Genomic DNA, 15,633 nt, shown 5'->3' with positions numbered 1-15,633 from the left:
CGGGGGCTAAGCAGGGAGCGATAAAGAGACTCCGAGCTTGTGTGTAAATGGGCAAAATCCAAGAAAAATCACCGTGTCAGTGTGACTTAAGAGCTGACTTTCTCACTAAATGCATTTCACTGCAAGCCATAAAATGCAGATTTTTTTGATGAGAGCCAGAATGCACAATAAATTCATATGACCGGCTGTTTAACCCCAAGAGATCTGAAAAACAATACCTTCTCCTCAGTACCTCGGAGTGCCTTTAAAACCATGTAGATTTATTGTTCTGAATCACAATACTAAATGTTCACGCTTAGAATAATACGGTATTATCAGCGTATTATATAGCGATTTCAATATTTCAAAACACTGAGAAATGAAATGAATTGTCCAAGGTCACCCAAGAATATCAGCAAACGGGAGCCAAGCTCAAAGCAGAATTTATGAAACACACTAGTTTGACAATAAAATATTTTAAAATCACATTCTTTGATTTCTACTCTGAGTCCTAAGCAGACACTCAGGTTTTTGAGTGTGGATTCAGCTCCCTCAGTTTGGGCAAATGCTGTCCAACTCTGGAAGTGGCATTTCCACCACTGCTTACCTTCTCCTGCAAAGGCCATGGAACAGCCCCATAACTTTGCTGCTGAGCCCACCACCCACAGCAGTGACAGCTCCAGGGTCAGCAGGGACTGGGACACAGCAGTCAGATGCCAGTGTCACACAGAGACCAACCATGTCCCAACATCAAGGAGGAGGTTTCCTTCTTCAACCAGACCAGCCCTTTGATGCAGGGTCAGGAAGGAAGGAGTGATGAAATGAGGGACTCGTGGCAGGTGAGTGCTGCTGGAGCTCAGCAGGGTTCAGGGCAGCGCAGGGATTTATTCTGTAAGGGGAAAAGGCTTTAATGATGCCTGTGGTCCCCAGGGACCCTGCCAGCAGCAGTCACAGTGAGGATGGGGAGATCCCCAGCACTGCCAGCAGTGACAGGCACTCCAGCAGGGACAGGAGTGTCGCCTGCCAGATCTTGATCAAAAGGACAGCAGCAGAGAGAGCTGCAGCTCGCACTGGAAAGGTGTCAGTGCAGAGAGGCAGGCAGCCCCCTCGGGAGCAGCTCTGCTGAGCAGGCACTTGAAAATAATCAATCAGCAGGACTGGAAGACATCTCTGTGCTGCTCACTGCCAGCAGCCACGGAGAGGAGGGAGAGAACTGCAAGCAGGCTCCTTCACCTGCCACAGGTGGCCACCCTCCTCCTCCTCCTCCTCCTCCTCCTCCTCCTCCTCCTCCTCCTCTCCTGCTGGGCTGCAGCAGTGCCCTGCAGGGCACAGGGCTCCAGAGCCTGTTCTCACCCTCTCCCTCCTCCCTCCCCAGCCAAGGCTTGGAAACCTCAGGGAGGCAGACCTGGTGCTTCTCTGTTGGTGAAGCAATGGCTGAAGCTGCTGTCCTGCAGGGAAAAGTGGGAGCCCTCCTGCTATCATGGAGAGCAGAGAGACCATTCCCTTCACTGTGACACAAGAGGGAGGTGATACAAAAAATTTGCAAGAATTCTGCTTACCCCATCATGCCTACTGCCACGTGCACTCACAGTAGATACTGCCAGTATTTACTGACACAACACCCACACCAGCAAAGCAATGAATGCCCTGTGCACCTCTGTGACTTACCACAGCCTCTGCTACCGTGCCAAAGCCCAGGGTTCACATGCTAACACATACCTGCTGTCCTGATCTAACAGATATTTGTATGTTCTCAGCAAACACCACAGAGCATAAACCTTTTCCACAGAGGTTTAACCCAGTGCAATGAGTTTTCCATGCAAATGTCCAGTTACAGCAGTGCAGGCACTGAAGTATGGTCCACACCCTTCATCAGACACACATGGTGCCCGTATTCACCATCCAACTGCTTTAAGGAGGAGAAAAAACCACAAATGTTTCACAGACAGGAAACCTGGAAAATATCCATCTGCAATGAGGGATGGTCAGATGAGAAAAACTGGAGCTTTCTGCCCTGCAAGAAATAATAACTCAGGCCAGTAAACTGACACAAAGAACTTCACCACATTGATAATTTACTGTTCTTTCCTTCTCTCCATGTGGCTACTGTTTGCATAGATCAAGCTAACAGATAAGTAACAGGCACCCAAAGCTGGTCTTTCAGAACCAGTTAACCTGCTTTCATTCCCCATCAGAGCTGATATACACAGCATCAATCTTCCCTCGGTTTCACCCCATTTCACACGTGCTGCTTCTTTACAGTCAGCAGAGGCTAATCTGACACTTGGTACAGGTGTTAAGTCTCTGCTCCAGAACTACTGGCCAGGCAGTGATTTGGAGGGTGATGGGAAGCTGGAAGATGTGACTGTATGCTGGAAACTCTCTAGCTCCTGGGTAGCAGCAATTACATGTATATGATGGGCAGGAGGATCACAGCTCAGGGGAAAGACCTTTGGCTGCGTGTAAGAAAGAACTCGGAAACACCCACTCAACCATCCCTGAGCAGACTTCCCTTGCCTGTTATCTCCAAAGATGCAATCTCCATTTCCACAGGGAATCTGGGATGTCCCACAGCAGAGGGGATTTTAACAAATAACAATCCAGAACAAGGGAGGTGTTATGGCTGGACAGAGGAATGCCTCTCACTGTGTTAGCCTGAAGCTCTCTTAAACTGTCCTGGTCCAGAACAGCAGTGGGAGGAAGGCAGGAAGGCAGCCAGGACAGTGTAGCTGGCACTAACCTGACACGGTGAGTCGGGCCTCCCGGCTGAACTTCACATTAGCAATATTGGTGGCAACGCAGTGAAATATCCCACTGTCCTCTGCCCTTAGTCCCGTTATCTGGAGAACACCCTTGGGAAGCAGCGTGTACCTGTGGGAGGAGAAAACAGAATCAAAAGCTTGCAAAGCAGGACACAATGTGACATCAGGCTGCACACCCACCCAGGCGAGGCAGGCTGGATCCCTGCATGTCAGTGCAGAGGTGCTAATACCACCAAGATGTCAACAGCCCTTTAGGCTGAGCCCACACCTGCTTCTGCATCGGTTTTTACTTTTTTTCGATACTTGAGCTTCTGGTCATCTTTTACAGGGTGGTAAAAGAAAATAATTTATCTCCTGATGCATCCTGGAGAAATGATTTTTGTTGGAAGGCTACAAAATAGATGCTTTCTATTTAACCTGTGGAAAAGCTCTGGCAGTGCATTTGCATGTGAAGACAGCTGACATTGGAATTATCATGACATGGGAATTATCACTTATCAGCTGAAGCACAATGACCATGGACAGGCATCAGAAACCTGTGCTCCACACTCCCCATTCCAGGTCCAGGACTCAAATCCATATGACCTTAAAACCTCAGATGCATGAAAATATATGTTTAAAATAAATACTGAGCAGGCAAATGTAAACACCAATAAATATTTTGTATCTTTAAAACACAGGCACATTTAAATCATGCGTGCATACACACATATATGTACACATACATTACAGGTTGCTTGGCAACCACTTGTTTAAATTGGCTGGTAGTAAGTCATTACACTGTGATGAGTTAATAATCCATTTCCGTCCGGAAGATGAAGAGTATCTTTCTCCATATCAGCATATGGTTAAGTGCCTATAACCTGCTCCCTGCGCCGGGTTCCAAACGCGCAGCTCCGTGTCGGTGGCAGCATGACAGCAATCAGTTTTACACGGCCCGAAGTTGATTGCAATCTCTCTGGGACTTTAAAATGCCCATTGTTTTGGATGAATTATACTACAAGAAGCCTTCATTTTTGTTAACAATCTGCCCACAGCATTAGAAGATTCAATTCCAAAGCTATTATTCTGCCTTCAAAGCCTCCAAGTGCAAGACTCGGCATACAAATTTATATACACTTTATACACAGAAATGCACCAAGCGTGATTAATGCAGAAATCCAATTCAGTTAGAGAAGCAACTCTCATCACCCAGGCTCTGGTGTCAGAGATTAATCTACTGAGCTGGCAATAAAAAACTTCCCCAGTAACTTTACTTCTACAAAAAGCCAAATCTCTTCAAAATCAGGACATGAATGCAGGGAAACTGTTCCTAGGCCATATCCTTCAGGGCTTGGGCAAACTCCTTTCCCCAGAGGAGAAGCAGCAGGAACAAGCACAGCTTGGACCTTTCTGGGTTGGAGAAAAGTCTTGGCTTCTCACTCTTGGAGCTCCTCAGTCTTGGGGTTTCTCAGTCCTGGAGTTCCCCAGTCTTGGAGAAAAGAAGTTCTGGTCACATTTAAATCCCTGCCACATTTCTGACCATCTCCACAATTGTGTCCCTGAGCTCAAATGGAAAGGATCAATGACACATGAAGGACTCCAGAGGAACTTCACCTGTCCTGCAACATCTCACTGGGATGCCACAAAGGCATCCAGCACAGTTCTCCACCCCTTACTTCTGCTGGTGCCACCTCGGATCAGTGGCTCTGCTCTACCATATCCCCAGTTCAGCACCTGTATAAGTAAGAAGCCTTCAGAGGAGATCAACTTTAACAAATCAACGCTGCACTGGGCTAAAAAAAGCTCAGCTGAAAAATGAAAGGAAAAACAAAACCTGACAGTTGCAGTTTTCTACAGCAGATTTGAGCCTCTTGGGTCCTTCTACTGTAAGTTCACTGCCACTCTGAGAAGGTCAGGCATTGTTCCAGCCCTCATGTTTTCTCCTGCCTCCAAAGAACCCAACCACAGAACTGACATTTTTAAGAATAAGGGCTTTCAGGAAAATATTTACAGCTTCCTGGTTTCGCCTATTCCCAAGGCAGGGACGTCAATCCATGCTCGAGGTGTGCTGTGAGCGATTGTCTCCCACCACTGGTTGTGCAGCTCCTGAGCTGCAGCTGGGGCTGCCAGCACCAGGCACGCGTTTCCTGCCACCTGTCCCGCGCCGCGCGAGGATCAAACCGTGATGAGGGACGTTTCCGACGCGAAGGGAGCAGCCTGTCAAACACAGGAAGCGGCGACGTGCCGCTCCAGGTCTCGGCTGGAAAGGGAGGCAGCTGGAGTTTCTCTTTAGGAGGTTGTTTGGGAAATGGCAGCTCAGGGTGCTGTGGGAAGCTCTCTGCAGAGCTCCCCAGTCGTGACACATGAGGGAGTCCACCTGGGAATAGCAGCCACAGGGTAATTCAGAACTTGAAAGAGTCCAAGACCCATTTGCAAGCTCCTAAATCATGGACCTGTCTCAGAAAGAGTTACACAAAATGGAGCCACGGAGGGATGAAGGATGCCAAAGCTACCCAGCTCTTTGAGGCTTGCTGGGCAGGTCTCCATGCTGGAAAATAAACCTGGAGCAGGGTTGATCAGAGACAGTCAGTGCAAGCTCTTCAACATCAGCTAATAGCTTTATCTACCTCTCCTGGGAAATGCCAGTAGTCCCACAAAGTGTTTGGTCAAAAGAAGAACCAAGCCAGAAAAGCAACAACACACTAAACAGAAGAGTCTTCCATGGTGGAAACACTGGCCAAGACCCTTAGCCCAGGTTAATTGTGTCCAAGCACAACTGTGAAAGCAACAGAAAGTCTGGCCATCTCTTCCCACCTGGAGAAAGCTCAGAAGCACAAGACTTGGACATGTCCTACCTTTCATTGTCTGTGTTGACTGGCATGCTGTTCTTATGCCATAGGATGACTGGCTCAGGCAATCCATGGATCTGGCACTGAAATCTCGCTACACCACCTTCCTCCACCACTGCATTCTGAGGGTGGATGTGGAAGTCAGACATTGCTGGAAGACAAAAAGAAAGACAAAATTATTCGCATGTGAAGAAAGATCCAACAACTGGAAGATGTCAGCAGCTTCACATGACCTAGAAACATGGCCTCATTTCCCACAGAATGCAAATAGGACTGTAACGTAATGTAAGAGCAGAAGGCCAGCTTGCAGCCTAACCTTCTGCACAGAAGAATAAGACTAGTGGGAAGTTCTTGGTATGCCACATGCTTCTGCACATTGAACTGATTGGCTCAACCAGAACAGAAGACTTTGCTCCAAGACCCTCATGGTCCTCAGTAAGGTCTGCCAGGGCAGCAAGAAACACAGACACTGCACTGGCACTTATCAGAGGTCATTCCCAATAGCTTGAGCAGTCTTTGGATCCTAGTCCACATCAAAAGACAGCTGTATTCTTTCTGTTCCCATCAATGTCTTACCTGTTGTAAATATCCTTCTGATATGTACAGCTTGACTCTTAAACTCATGTTATTTAAATACCTCGAGCAGAAGAATGCCAAAATATCCTAGTGAAATATACAGCCCTTGACTTCTACCTCTGTTTGCAAGTGCTCCTGCTCATTGCATAGTCTGCCTTCCAGCACTGCAGCAGGAACAGCCACATACCCAGGCTGGGGAGAAAAAGGATTCAGCCAAAAGAAAAAACAGCTGCCAAGAGCTCAGCAAAGCGAGGCTTTTGGGGCTGGGACCACCCAACAGCAAATGATGAACCCCAGCATGCCCATGCAGGGTGAATACAGACCAGCCTGTTCCAGCAAGCCACAGCTGTAACCGCCATGCGGAAACACTGGCACGCTGCTAGAGCTACATAAATAATACCGTAATTATTACTATTAATTAATTGGAAGGTGCTGCCTGTTGACTCTGCAATAAACATATTCAAAGCTAATAAACATCCCAGTGGTTATTGAGCTCATGATTCATTTAAAGTGCTGCATCCACAGGAAGGTCTCTCACATTACCATACAAAACAAACTCCAAGAGAACCCCCTGCTCCGCTACCCCAGCCCGATGACATCCCTCTCCCCAGCAAGAAAACCTCATCCCCTTTTACATGCATCAAGTGCAATGACTGTGGGTCTGCTAAGGAACAAGCTGCCTATGTGTCAGGGCAGCTTAATCATTCATCTGCAAACTGCAGTTGGGCTCAGGCAGATGGGAGATGGCCATTAGCAATCATACATTAAATATGTGTTGCATTAACCTGCGCTGCTCCCGCAACCACCGCTCTCAACCCGCTGATGGCAGATTTGTTAAGCTGATGGAGTAGCACAGAGCAAAGCCCGAGCCCCACACAGTTGTAGGGTTGGGAAGGTTTTGTAGGTATGAGGGCGGGATGGGTAGCTAACCCCACGTCAGGAGGTGGACCAGAGAGTGGATGCACAATGTTCCAGCCAGATGGGGACACACCAGCACAAGGTGAAAGATCACAGAAAATTGTATTTCTCTTTCACAAGATAAAAGCCAATGCAATTATCCTCTCTGGTATAGGATGGAGCCCAATGGTGCAATGGCAATTTACCCAATTCATATAGATTTAGCCTTGAAATGAGACTAATCATGGCCCAGAGCATTCAGACATGGAAAGCTAGCCCAAAGCTAGGAAGTCTCCCACACCAGGTGATGCCCCTTCCAAGGGCAAGGGATGCTTCAAAAGATGGGGGATCCATGGGTGCCTGCAGCAGGAGAGCTGGATCCCTTGGGGATCCACGGGAGCCTGCAGATCATTTCAAGGCTGGAAACCCAGATCAGGGTGAGTGTTTTTGCAAAGCCAAAGCTTATGGACCCTCACCAAGAAAGGAATCCAAGAATTACTAAGAATGACACAAAGCTCTCTAAGAATTATTTTTTTTTAAAGCAGGGATTCAGATGCCTACAGGAAAATTCCTTTCAAATGTACAGATGCTCAGCAGTGAGGTTTTTTGGTGGCTGACAGGGTTGATAAAAGAGGGAGGTGTGAATGAGAACAGCCCCGGCACAGACTCTGCTCTGCTGGCTACAGAATTCATCGCCATTCCTTTATTTCAATAATATCACCTCTTATAGGTAAAACTGCAGCAATAACCTCTACTCTTAAAGACACCAGTATTAATATTTATCATGAATAAAACATGAAAAGTTATAAATAATTCAGTTATGAGGATGTTAAGTAAAATATTACTCTTCAACGACACTATAATGTGGCTTTGAAGCACAGTTTTATGTTAAATGCCTAGGAAACACTATGACCCTTGCCAAGACCAGCTGGTTTGCAGAAGATGCATTAAAAATTCATGCACTGAGCTACAAAATTCTATTTTTAAAACAGGTTTGCGAGTTTATTTACAGTTGCAGAGACAAAAGACTTTAGGAGCATCTCCTGTAAAATAGCAACAAAACTTCAATGTGAGTGATTACTGGGTTTTCAGCCTGGGAATAAATCACCAGGGAAAAGGAGAGGAGAGGGACAGGAGCCCAACTCCTTCACAGGGCATTGCATGGAGGGGATAAATCTCTGCTGACCCATGTGAGGTTTTCATATACGTCCCAACTGACTGTAACAAACTGATGCAGCAGAGTGCTTGCTCCTGTTTGTCACTTGTCTTCCCATGGCAAGCAGCAGGACCCTGTTACCAGCCGGGTGCTTTTGTTCCAGCTGCCAAGGAGAAGAGCTGCACGTCAGCCCGGGTGGGGCTGGCCAGCAGCCAGGGAGCTGTAGCTCATTTCTATGCTAATGGCCATAATAATTTTAAAAATAAATACATGCAATCACAATATTCACCCGCAAGCTCCTAAGAGGGGAGGCACTCACTAATGCAACTGCCAGCGGTCTCTGCCATCCAGCAATGCAGCATCCATGTGCCAATGGAGGGACTGGTGCTGCCCCAGGCCTTTTTTACCATCATCAGGAAGGGTGAGTGCCACCCTGTTCCCATTAAACTTCTCTCTGCCATCTCATTGTGTCATCAAGCCACAAAAATAACATAAATCACATGCACACTCATTGCTCCACATTAATGCTCCAAGCTGTGATGTTTCAGTGCTTCTGTTATCATCTCATCTGGATTTTGGCTGTGGTGCACAGCAACTGCCACAAGGCAGGGAAAGACAAAATTAGGGATCACAAGAGATGGGGAATGGTCCTGGCAGCCCTTTGACACTGCAGGCATGGAAGAGCCTCCTCCAAAAGATGTTGGCCAAACCTAGATTCAGATTGAATGTTGACTGTCTACAGGCACATGGACACATGGAGCAGAGGAGTTTCTCCTCTCCCTCCCCTGTGTTATATAACCAAGGACCTCAGCTAGGATGATGCTGGATCACAGGCAAGACACTTCCATAAAGAAATCCCCATGCTTGGGATTACCCACCACTTAACCCCCACTGGGATGCAGTCCCTGAAGGCATGTCCTATGGACACAGGTGAGCAGCAACTCTTATCCTCATCCATATTCATGGAGGATTCATTCTGGGGTCTCCACTAATCAAATCACAAACACTTTCTCCATCCCAACAGGCCTGGTGGAAAGGCCAATGGAATAAAAATGAAAATAGCTATCGAGTGAAATTTTCTCTACTCCATAAAAAACTAAATTGAAACCATTAGTGGCCAATCCTTTTTGCTCAGTGCAGCATTAGTGCTAAGCCAGAGATTGACCTAGATTTGATACAGAAAAAGAAAACACTAACTTGGTATGTCAAAGCAAATCCCAGGCCTTTAAAGTCATTAAAACACAAACATTTTACAGGCACAAGGAGAGGAGGAAGACTTGAAAGGTTCAGTGCCAAACATGGTGTTAGGAGAACATCTGGGAAGGCCAGCTAGTTCTGCAATCAAATTGCCTCTTGATTTCCAGTTACTTACAGGGAAACAGAGACCCAAGCTGGCTCTGACACAAGACGATGCTGGGGAGGAGTGAGCACCCACACCACTATGGATGCCATGCAGTCCACAAATAGCAGCCCACAAGTGAAGATCCTTCCCTCCACATTTCTGCCACCAACCTGTTAAATTCAGACCTTTTCCAATGGAGGCATGTAGTTAAAATGCCTCATAGCTAACACTGAGGAACAAGAGTTTTATGGGGATGTCTCCCAGTACCTGGACTTACGGATGCTCCTAAGCGAGGAGGGAGGACTTCATTACCTCAGTTACAACTGAGGAAGGTGAAATCTGGGAGGCAAATTATTTGTCCAGTGCAGAGAACAAGCCATGAGCAAGCTGATCCCTTCCAAGACTGGCTCCATTCCAATGACAGTGAGCTGCTGATTTTTATACTGAATTTCTCTACTTACTAATAAAATTGAATTCCTCTCCAGGTCAGCAGAAGCCAGGGTTGTTTTTAAAACACAATGAACACCATGCCAATTAATGCCAAACCTGAACCACTCTCAGATCAGGCTGAGAGCTCCAGAAGAACCAACTTTCAATATCTGCAAGATTCACACAGCACCCAACTCCTTTTCCTGAAAGCCACCAGTGCCAAGGCAAGCAGAGAGATTAAATTTTCAATTCCCTCTTGGCTTATGAGACCTTCACCACTAAGTCAGCAACCTGCCAGGGAAGATTCTCAAAGCAGTCAGTCAGTCAGTCTGCAGAAGTCAAAGGCTCTGCAGAAGTCAAAGGCTCTGCAGAAGTCAAAGGCTCTGCAGACTCAGGTCCCTTACTTGTCCTCTCCACACTCTGGAAATGGAGGATTTGCCAATGAGAAGGAGCTGGCACAAAAGACAGAGGGCATTTGGACATCACAAATCCCATCCTCTCTTCCCCCGCCTTCAAACAGCAATGCCTGCCCAAACCTTTAAGAAAAAGATACTGCATCTTCTTTCTATATGTTTTTTTTTAAAGATGCATTTTTATAAAGCTAAAAAACAAGCCCATGGCAGGCCAGCCCGGTGGCTACTCCAGCTGCAGAGCAGCCTCTGTGCCTGTGAGCCGGCCCTGCGTGTCTAATGACGCTATTGTGCGAGGTTGTTGCTGAACTGCCATGAGCCCAATTTTGAATGCAAGTTGCTTTGTGCATAGTGAAGCGTGAACAACAGCGCCGCCCATTTATCTATTTAATTCTCCAGGAGTAGCAGGAGCGGGGCCCTTCGCTCACATCTAAAGGGAAGAAAAATCGCCTTTCTCTCAGCTTTGGAAAGGGAGGGAAATATTAAAGAGCAGCCGTGCCTCTCCCATCACAGAGGAAAATCCTCTCTGCCCCTGTCCACTAATCATAGCAGGGAAAATCCCAAATCTCTATTGTCCATGCTGAGCCTCAGATCTCAAAAGAATATGGGCTGCAAGAATCAGGAGAGTTCGAAGCAAGGAGGACATGTTAGAGGAACGTAGTTCATTTAAGAGGAACCATAATATCTGGTGAGATAAAAGAAGGAGGATGACCCACCCCAGTCTATGGAGAGGTACAGGGAAATGGCCAGTCCTGAACACTTTTTATTTGGAATATCTGCAAACAAGTGCTTATTCCTCTTTTGCTTTGGCTGATGATTTCTTCCCCTGGAGCTAACAGGATGGCTCAGAGCATGCATGGAGGATGGTCCAAACTTTTCTCTCTGCATTTTGCATCCTCATGTCTCTTGTTTTCAACCACAATCAAAGCTGACTGGAAGAATTTAAAACAGGCTGAGAAGACAGCAAATCATACAGATTTCTCTGGTTGAGGAACAAAGTCTCCACCGGGCCTGTTTTTTTTCTCCTATCCCAGGCTCCTGGGACAGGGATGAAAGGGAGACAACAGAGATAATGCCTCGCAGTGGGACACAGCAGCTGCCCATGGGAGGGAATATGCAACAGATATTTTACAAGAGGAGTAGGGGGAAAATCTACTACCTCATGACTCAAGGCAACCTGGAGGCAAATTTTTGTCTGGTCTGGGACTGTGCCTTCTCAACTTTTTGCATAACACATGAAATGACTGTGAGCCAAATCCAGCTGAGGTCACCTCCCTGCTGCATCGCAATGAACAGCCCTGATGGACGCTACTGACCCATGATTTATTGTTGGGTTTGCTGCTTTCAGAAGCAGAAAAAAGCACAGAGCCCTGTAGGGGCTGCTTCCGCATAGGAATGATAAATACCCCGTGAAAGTAATGAACACATCTTCACTGCATGCAGAGCAGAGGTCAGAGGGAACATCCTCAGGAGCCCCTGGTTGCTCTACCCTGCAAGAGTGAAGGACAGGCTGTGAGGAGGATGATGGGTTCTTTCTGAAAAGGTCCCTGTAGGATGGCACCTGGAAACCCTTTGAATGTCTGTACTGCAGCTCCACTGCTCTTCCTGAGGCTTGACTGAATGTGCTGCTCATCCCTAGGACACCCAGCTTCTCCTACACAATCACAGGGGTCTCCAAACCCATATTCCAGTCTTAGAGAACATTTAGTATACTCACAGTATTTATTATAGCTCACTTATTGGAAAATTAACTATCCCACCATCAGTTGTTGATGTAGAAGTACTCCCCTATGAGCAGGAAAGATTTTTGACTGGATAAATGCAGCCACTGTACCATGTATGGAAATGAACAGGGGCCCTATGGCCCAAGGACTGTTTTATACTACAGTATCTCAAAATTTCTATAAAACTCACATAATGCTACACCTCTGAAGCAAGACTGTCCCAGTACAGCATGTGAGGGAGCATCCCCAATATTCAACAGCCCACCACCCCTGTTTGTCTTAACTTATGGGAGCAGAGAGCACTAGGGGAGCTGCCAATGCCTGAGGAAACCCTTGAGAGCACCACCTGGTCTTTGCCTGCTCTCCCTTGTGTGTAGCAGCATTGCCCAAATGCTGCCTGCTGAGACCCAAGACCTACTATAAGGTGGATGCAGCCAGAAATCATCCCAGCCTGGAAGCAAGAGCAGGGAGTCTGTGCATTGGCACAAACACCCTCTGAAGTGCAGCAAGCAACCAGGGCTGTCTGATCACCCTCACATCTTTCCTATGAAGTTACTGGTTTTTTTAGGGACAGGTACAAAGTGTCACCCATGGTCACAAGCAAAATGCAACATCATCCCTCCCTTGAGTACTAATAGCACACTCTACCCATGAGGCAATGCTGCTCCATATAAAACACTTTGAAAGATGCATCTTGGCAATCCCATGGAACAAATTTCTCACTTTACTCCATGCTCAGTGCACATGGCAATATCCCATCATGTTACCTGCTACACCAAGCAGCACAGCAGACAGCCCAGGGTGGTTATTCATCTTCCAGCACCCTCTTGTTTTGCAGGGGGATGGACTAATAAACAGCCCCTTTAGCGCTCTCAAATTGGTTTCAGGGAGAGAAGAAGTTTCTGGTGAAGAGGGAGGCATTGCTGGGAGAGACCTTTATCAGGAAGCTCTATTGCAGTAATTTTTCAATATGAAATTGCTCTCCGGCTCATGACAGCATTTACTGTATCCTGAGGCGACCATTTGTGAAGTCAAACCTGTGGTCCTGCTGCCCTGCTGCTGGAGGGAAGGGCGAGTATTAAATGTCATAAACAACTCTTAATTTGCCTGGGCGGACTGCACATGGGGCTGATGATTCTGCAGCGCAGGAAGGGGTTATCTGTCAACTGCACAGGGCTCCAGCACCAAGGGTGATGCTGGCCACACAACACTGGTTGCTGTGACATCTGCCCAGAGGTACAACTCAGCACAGAGGGTTTTTGTGGGGTGACTTCTCAAGAAACCCTAGCATCACATGAGGCTCCCCCACCCCAAAGCAGAGCTCCCCTCTAACATCACAAGATGTCCTCTCCTGTTGCATTCACAGCAATGGCTTCTTCAGGACTTCCCTCTGAAGCACATATTTGCTCTTTGCAAAACAGCAATGATTTATCCCACTCAAGTGCCCCTGCAGACCCCTGAAGTAATGAGAAAATGAAGGGCAAGCTGTCCACAAGCCTCTGGGAAAGGTTGGCTCAGCAAAGGCAGAGCAAAGCGTGCAGTACGCTGCCAGCAGGCAGGTCTCTCCTGCCAGATTCCCATCCAGAGCTCCTCGTGTTTTTCCTATTCCAACACACACAATTAAGACAAATTACATAGTTACCATTTTGATTTGTTGCACAATACTGATGTTTTCCATCCCTCTCCCAAATATTGATGGAGATAGTAAAAGAGGAAGCTCCCACACAGCTGGTTTTGGCCCTGGACCACTTTGTTTGCAGCCAACTCCTTCCAGTATCGAGCGCGGATGGACGAGCAATCCTGCTTTTCATCAGCTTGGAGAGGCAGCGATCCAAACAAGCACGAGGTGTTATCCTCAGCAGCCCACACAACACCTCTGGGTAGAAACATCCCTGCTCAGACCTCCCTGAGTAAAGTCAGCAGCTTCCCTGCTTTTTTGTGCTCACCAACAAGCGCACACTTTGTTTCGGCACCTCCGGAGGCACTGGTGGAATCTGTAAAGGTGAAGGCAAGGAAGCTTTTCATCACGACTGCCCACGGAAATGCCATCAGCCTTGCTTTCAGACAGGGAGCTGTCCTGATTTACAGGCTAATGAATTTTAAATGAGATGCATTTTTTAACTTTTTGTTGTCAGCCCCCATTTTTCTGCCAGCAATCATTCCAGTAATAGCTTTAAATTTTCAGCATCTGTTTTTACCAGCTCTCTTGTAATTAGTTTACTAATGTATTTCACTGCGCCTTTGTTATTTTCAGAGAATTACTTCATTCCCAGCTATCAGAGATAGTGCACTTCAGTCTATAAGGAGTTTGGCCTTTGTTCCCCCATGGTTATTCACATGGGGGAAGATGGCTCAGTGAATGACAAGCCTTTCTATCACTACACGTTCTCCATTTAATGTCTTTATACTGGCTCATTAATTACCACAGAAAACTCCTTTCCAAATGGAACCTGTGATTTATAGAAGACTTGGGCAAGGTGCCATTTTTATCGGGGCCGACAGCAAACAGCACCAGTGCTGGCAATCCACTCTTCATTTCCCCTCCTGCTGCAGCAGGGTCAGCCCTGCCGAGGTGGGAGCTTTGCCTGGGCAAGCGAGCTCACGGAGTGCTCAGTGCTGCTGAGCCATGGGCATCATGCTGCTCCTGCTCCTGCTTGGCTGGGATGGCCAAGCCCATGGAAAATTGAGCTACAGCTCATTCTGCCTGCTGCACAAATTGAGATATTCCCTTGGGCAGCAGCTGGGGACTGCCTGGAAGAGGTGAAACTGCCTCTAAGATGATCTCGTTCCCTAATCTGGCGGTGCAAGGGGTGGCAGTGCATATAGCAAAGTATCTCATAGGTCTTGGAAAAAACCCAAGCACAGCATGGAGACTCTGGCTTTCATGATGGAGTGAGCAGTCAGAGGTGATGGGCTCTGCAGCACCCAGAGGCACCTCTCTGCCATGTCCCATCACAGCAGGCTTGGGTCCCAGCTGTATCCCTCAGCCTCTAAAGCATTACAGACTTGCAAACTTCCCAGCACACGGGGTCCAGGAAGGGGGAAGAGCTGCCCAAAGACACAAGGCAAAGACTCCCTGTGGACCCAAGGCAGCCAGAGCAGGGGGGAAAGGCGGCTGTGGAAGTACCCCAAACAACGGTCTCTCTGTCCGACGGAAATTAACTTTAAATCCTACAGAACAGTATGTCTTTCACCACGTCCATACTCCGCCAAGCATGATAAACTACTCTCCTTCTTTATTAAGGAATGAAACAGAAGTGGGAATGGTGCACATGATAACTAAAGAAGTTATTTAAAGAGAAAAATAATCACAAAAGGCTGGATTCCCACAGAGGAGCTGCCTCACATCACAGCAAGGGAAATACTCAGCATCTCCTGTGCACAGGGAGAGGAGAGACCACAAGATCACAGCACTGAGCCAGAGCAAGAGTGGCACAGGGTTAGCATTGCAAAGGACTCCTCTAAAGCTCCTTTCTGTTCATTTTAAGTCTGAGTTTCACTCAAACACAGGTGATTTTTCTAAATGC

At 47.2% G+C, this 15,633-nt stretch overlaps 1 protein-coding gene across 1 annotated transcript in view; it reads right to left on the bottom strand.

The window, feature by feature from the left end:
• Positions 1–15,633, bottom strand: part of IGDCC3 (immunoglobulin superfamily DCC subclass member 3) — a 96,189-nt gene that overhangs the window by 33,258 nt on the left and 47,298 nt on the right. Inside the window, exons 3-4 of the mRNA XM_086848789.1 lie at positions 5,579–5,723; positions 2,720–2,850 (exon numbers count right to left, since the gene is read on the bottom strand). Of these exons, the coding sequence (XP_086704915.1) occupies positions 2,720–2,850; positions 5,579–5,723 (276 nt within the window). The remainder of the gene's footprint in view (positions 1–2,719; positions 2,851–5,578; positions 5,724–15,633) is intronic.

This window comes from Cyanistes caeruleus, chromosome 13, assembly GCF_971803275.1.
Source record: "Cyanistes caeruleus chromosome 13, bCyaCae1.hap1.1, whole genome shotgun sequence".
In the NCBI taxonomy this organism is placed as follows: Eukaryota; Metazoa; Chordata; class Aves; order Passeriformes; family Paridae; genus Cyanistes; species Cyanistes caeruleus.
The sequence above is the reverse complement of the archived record's forward strand: the minus strand, read 5'-3'. Positions and strand labels throughout refer to the sequence as shown.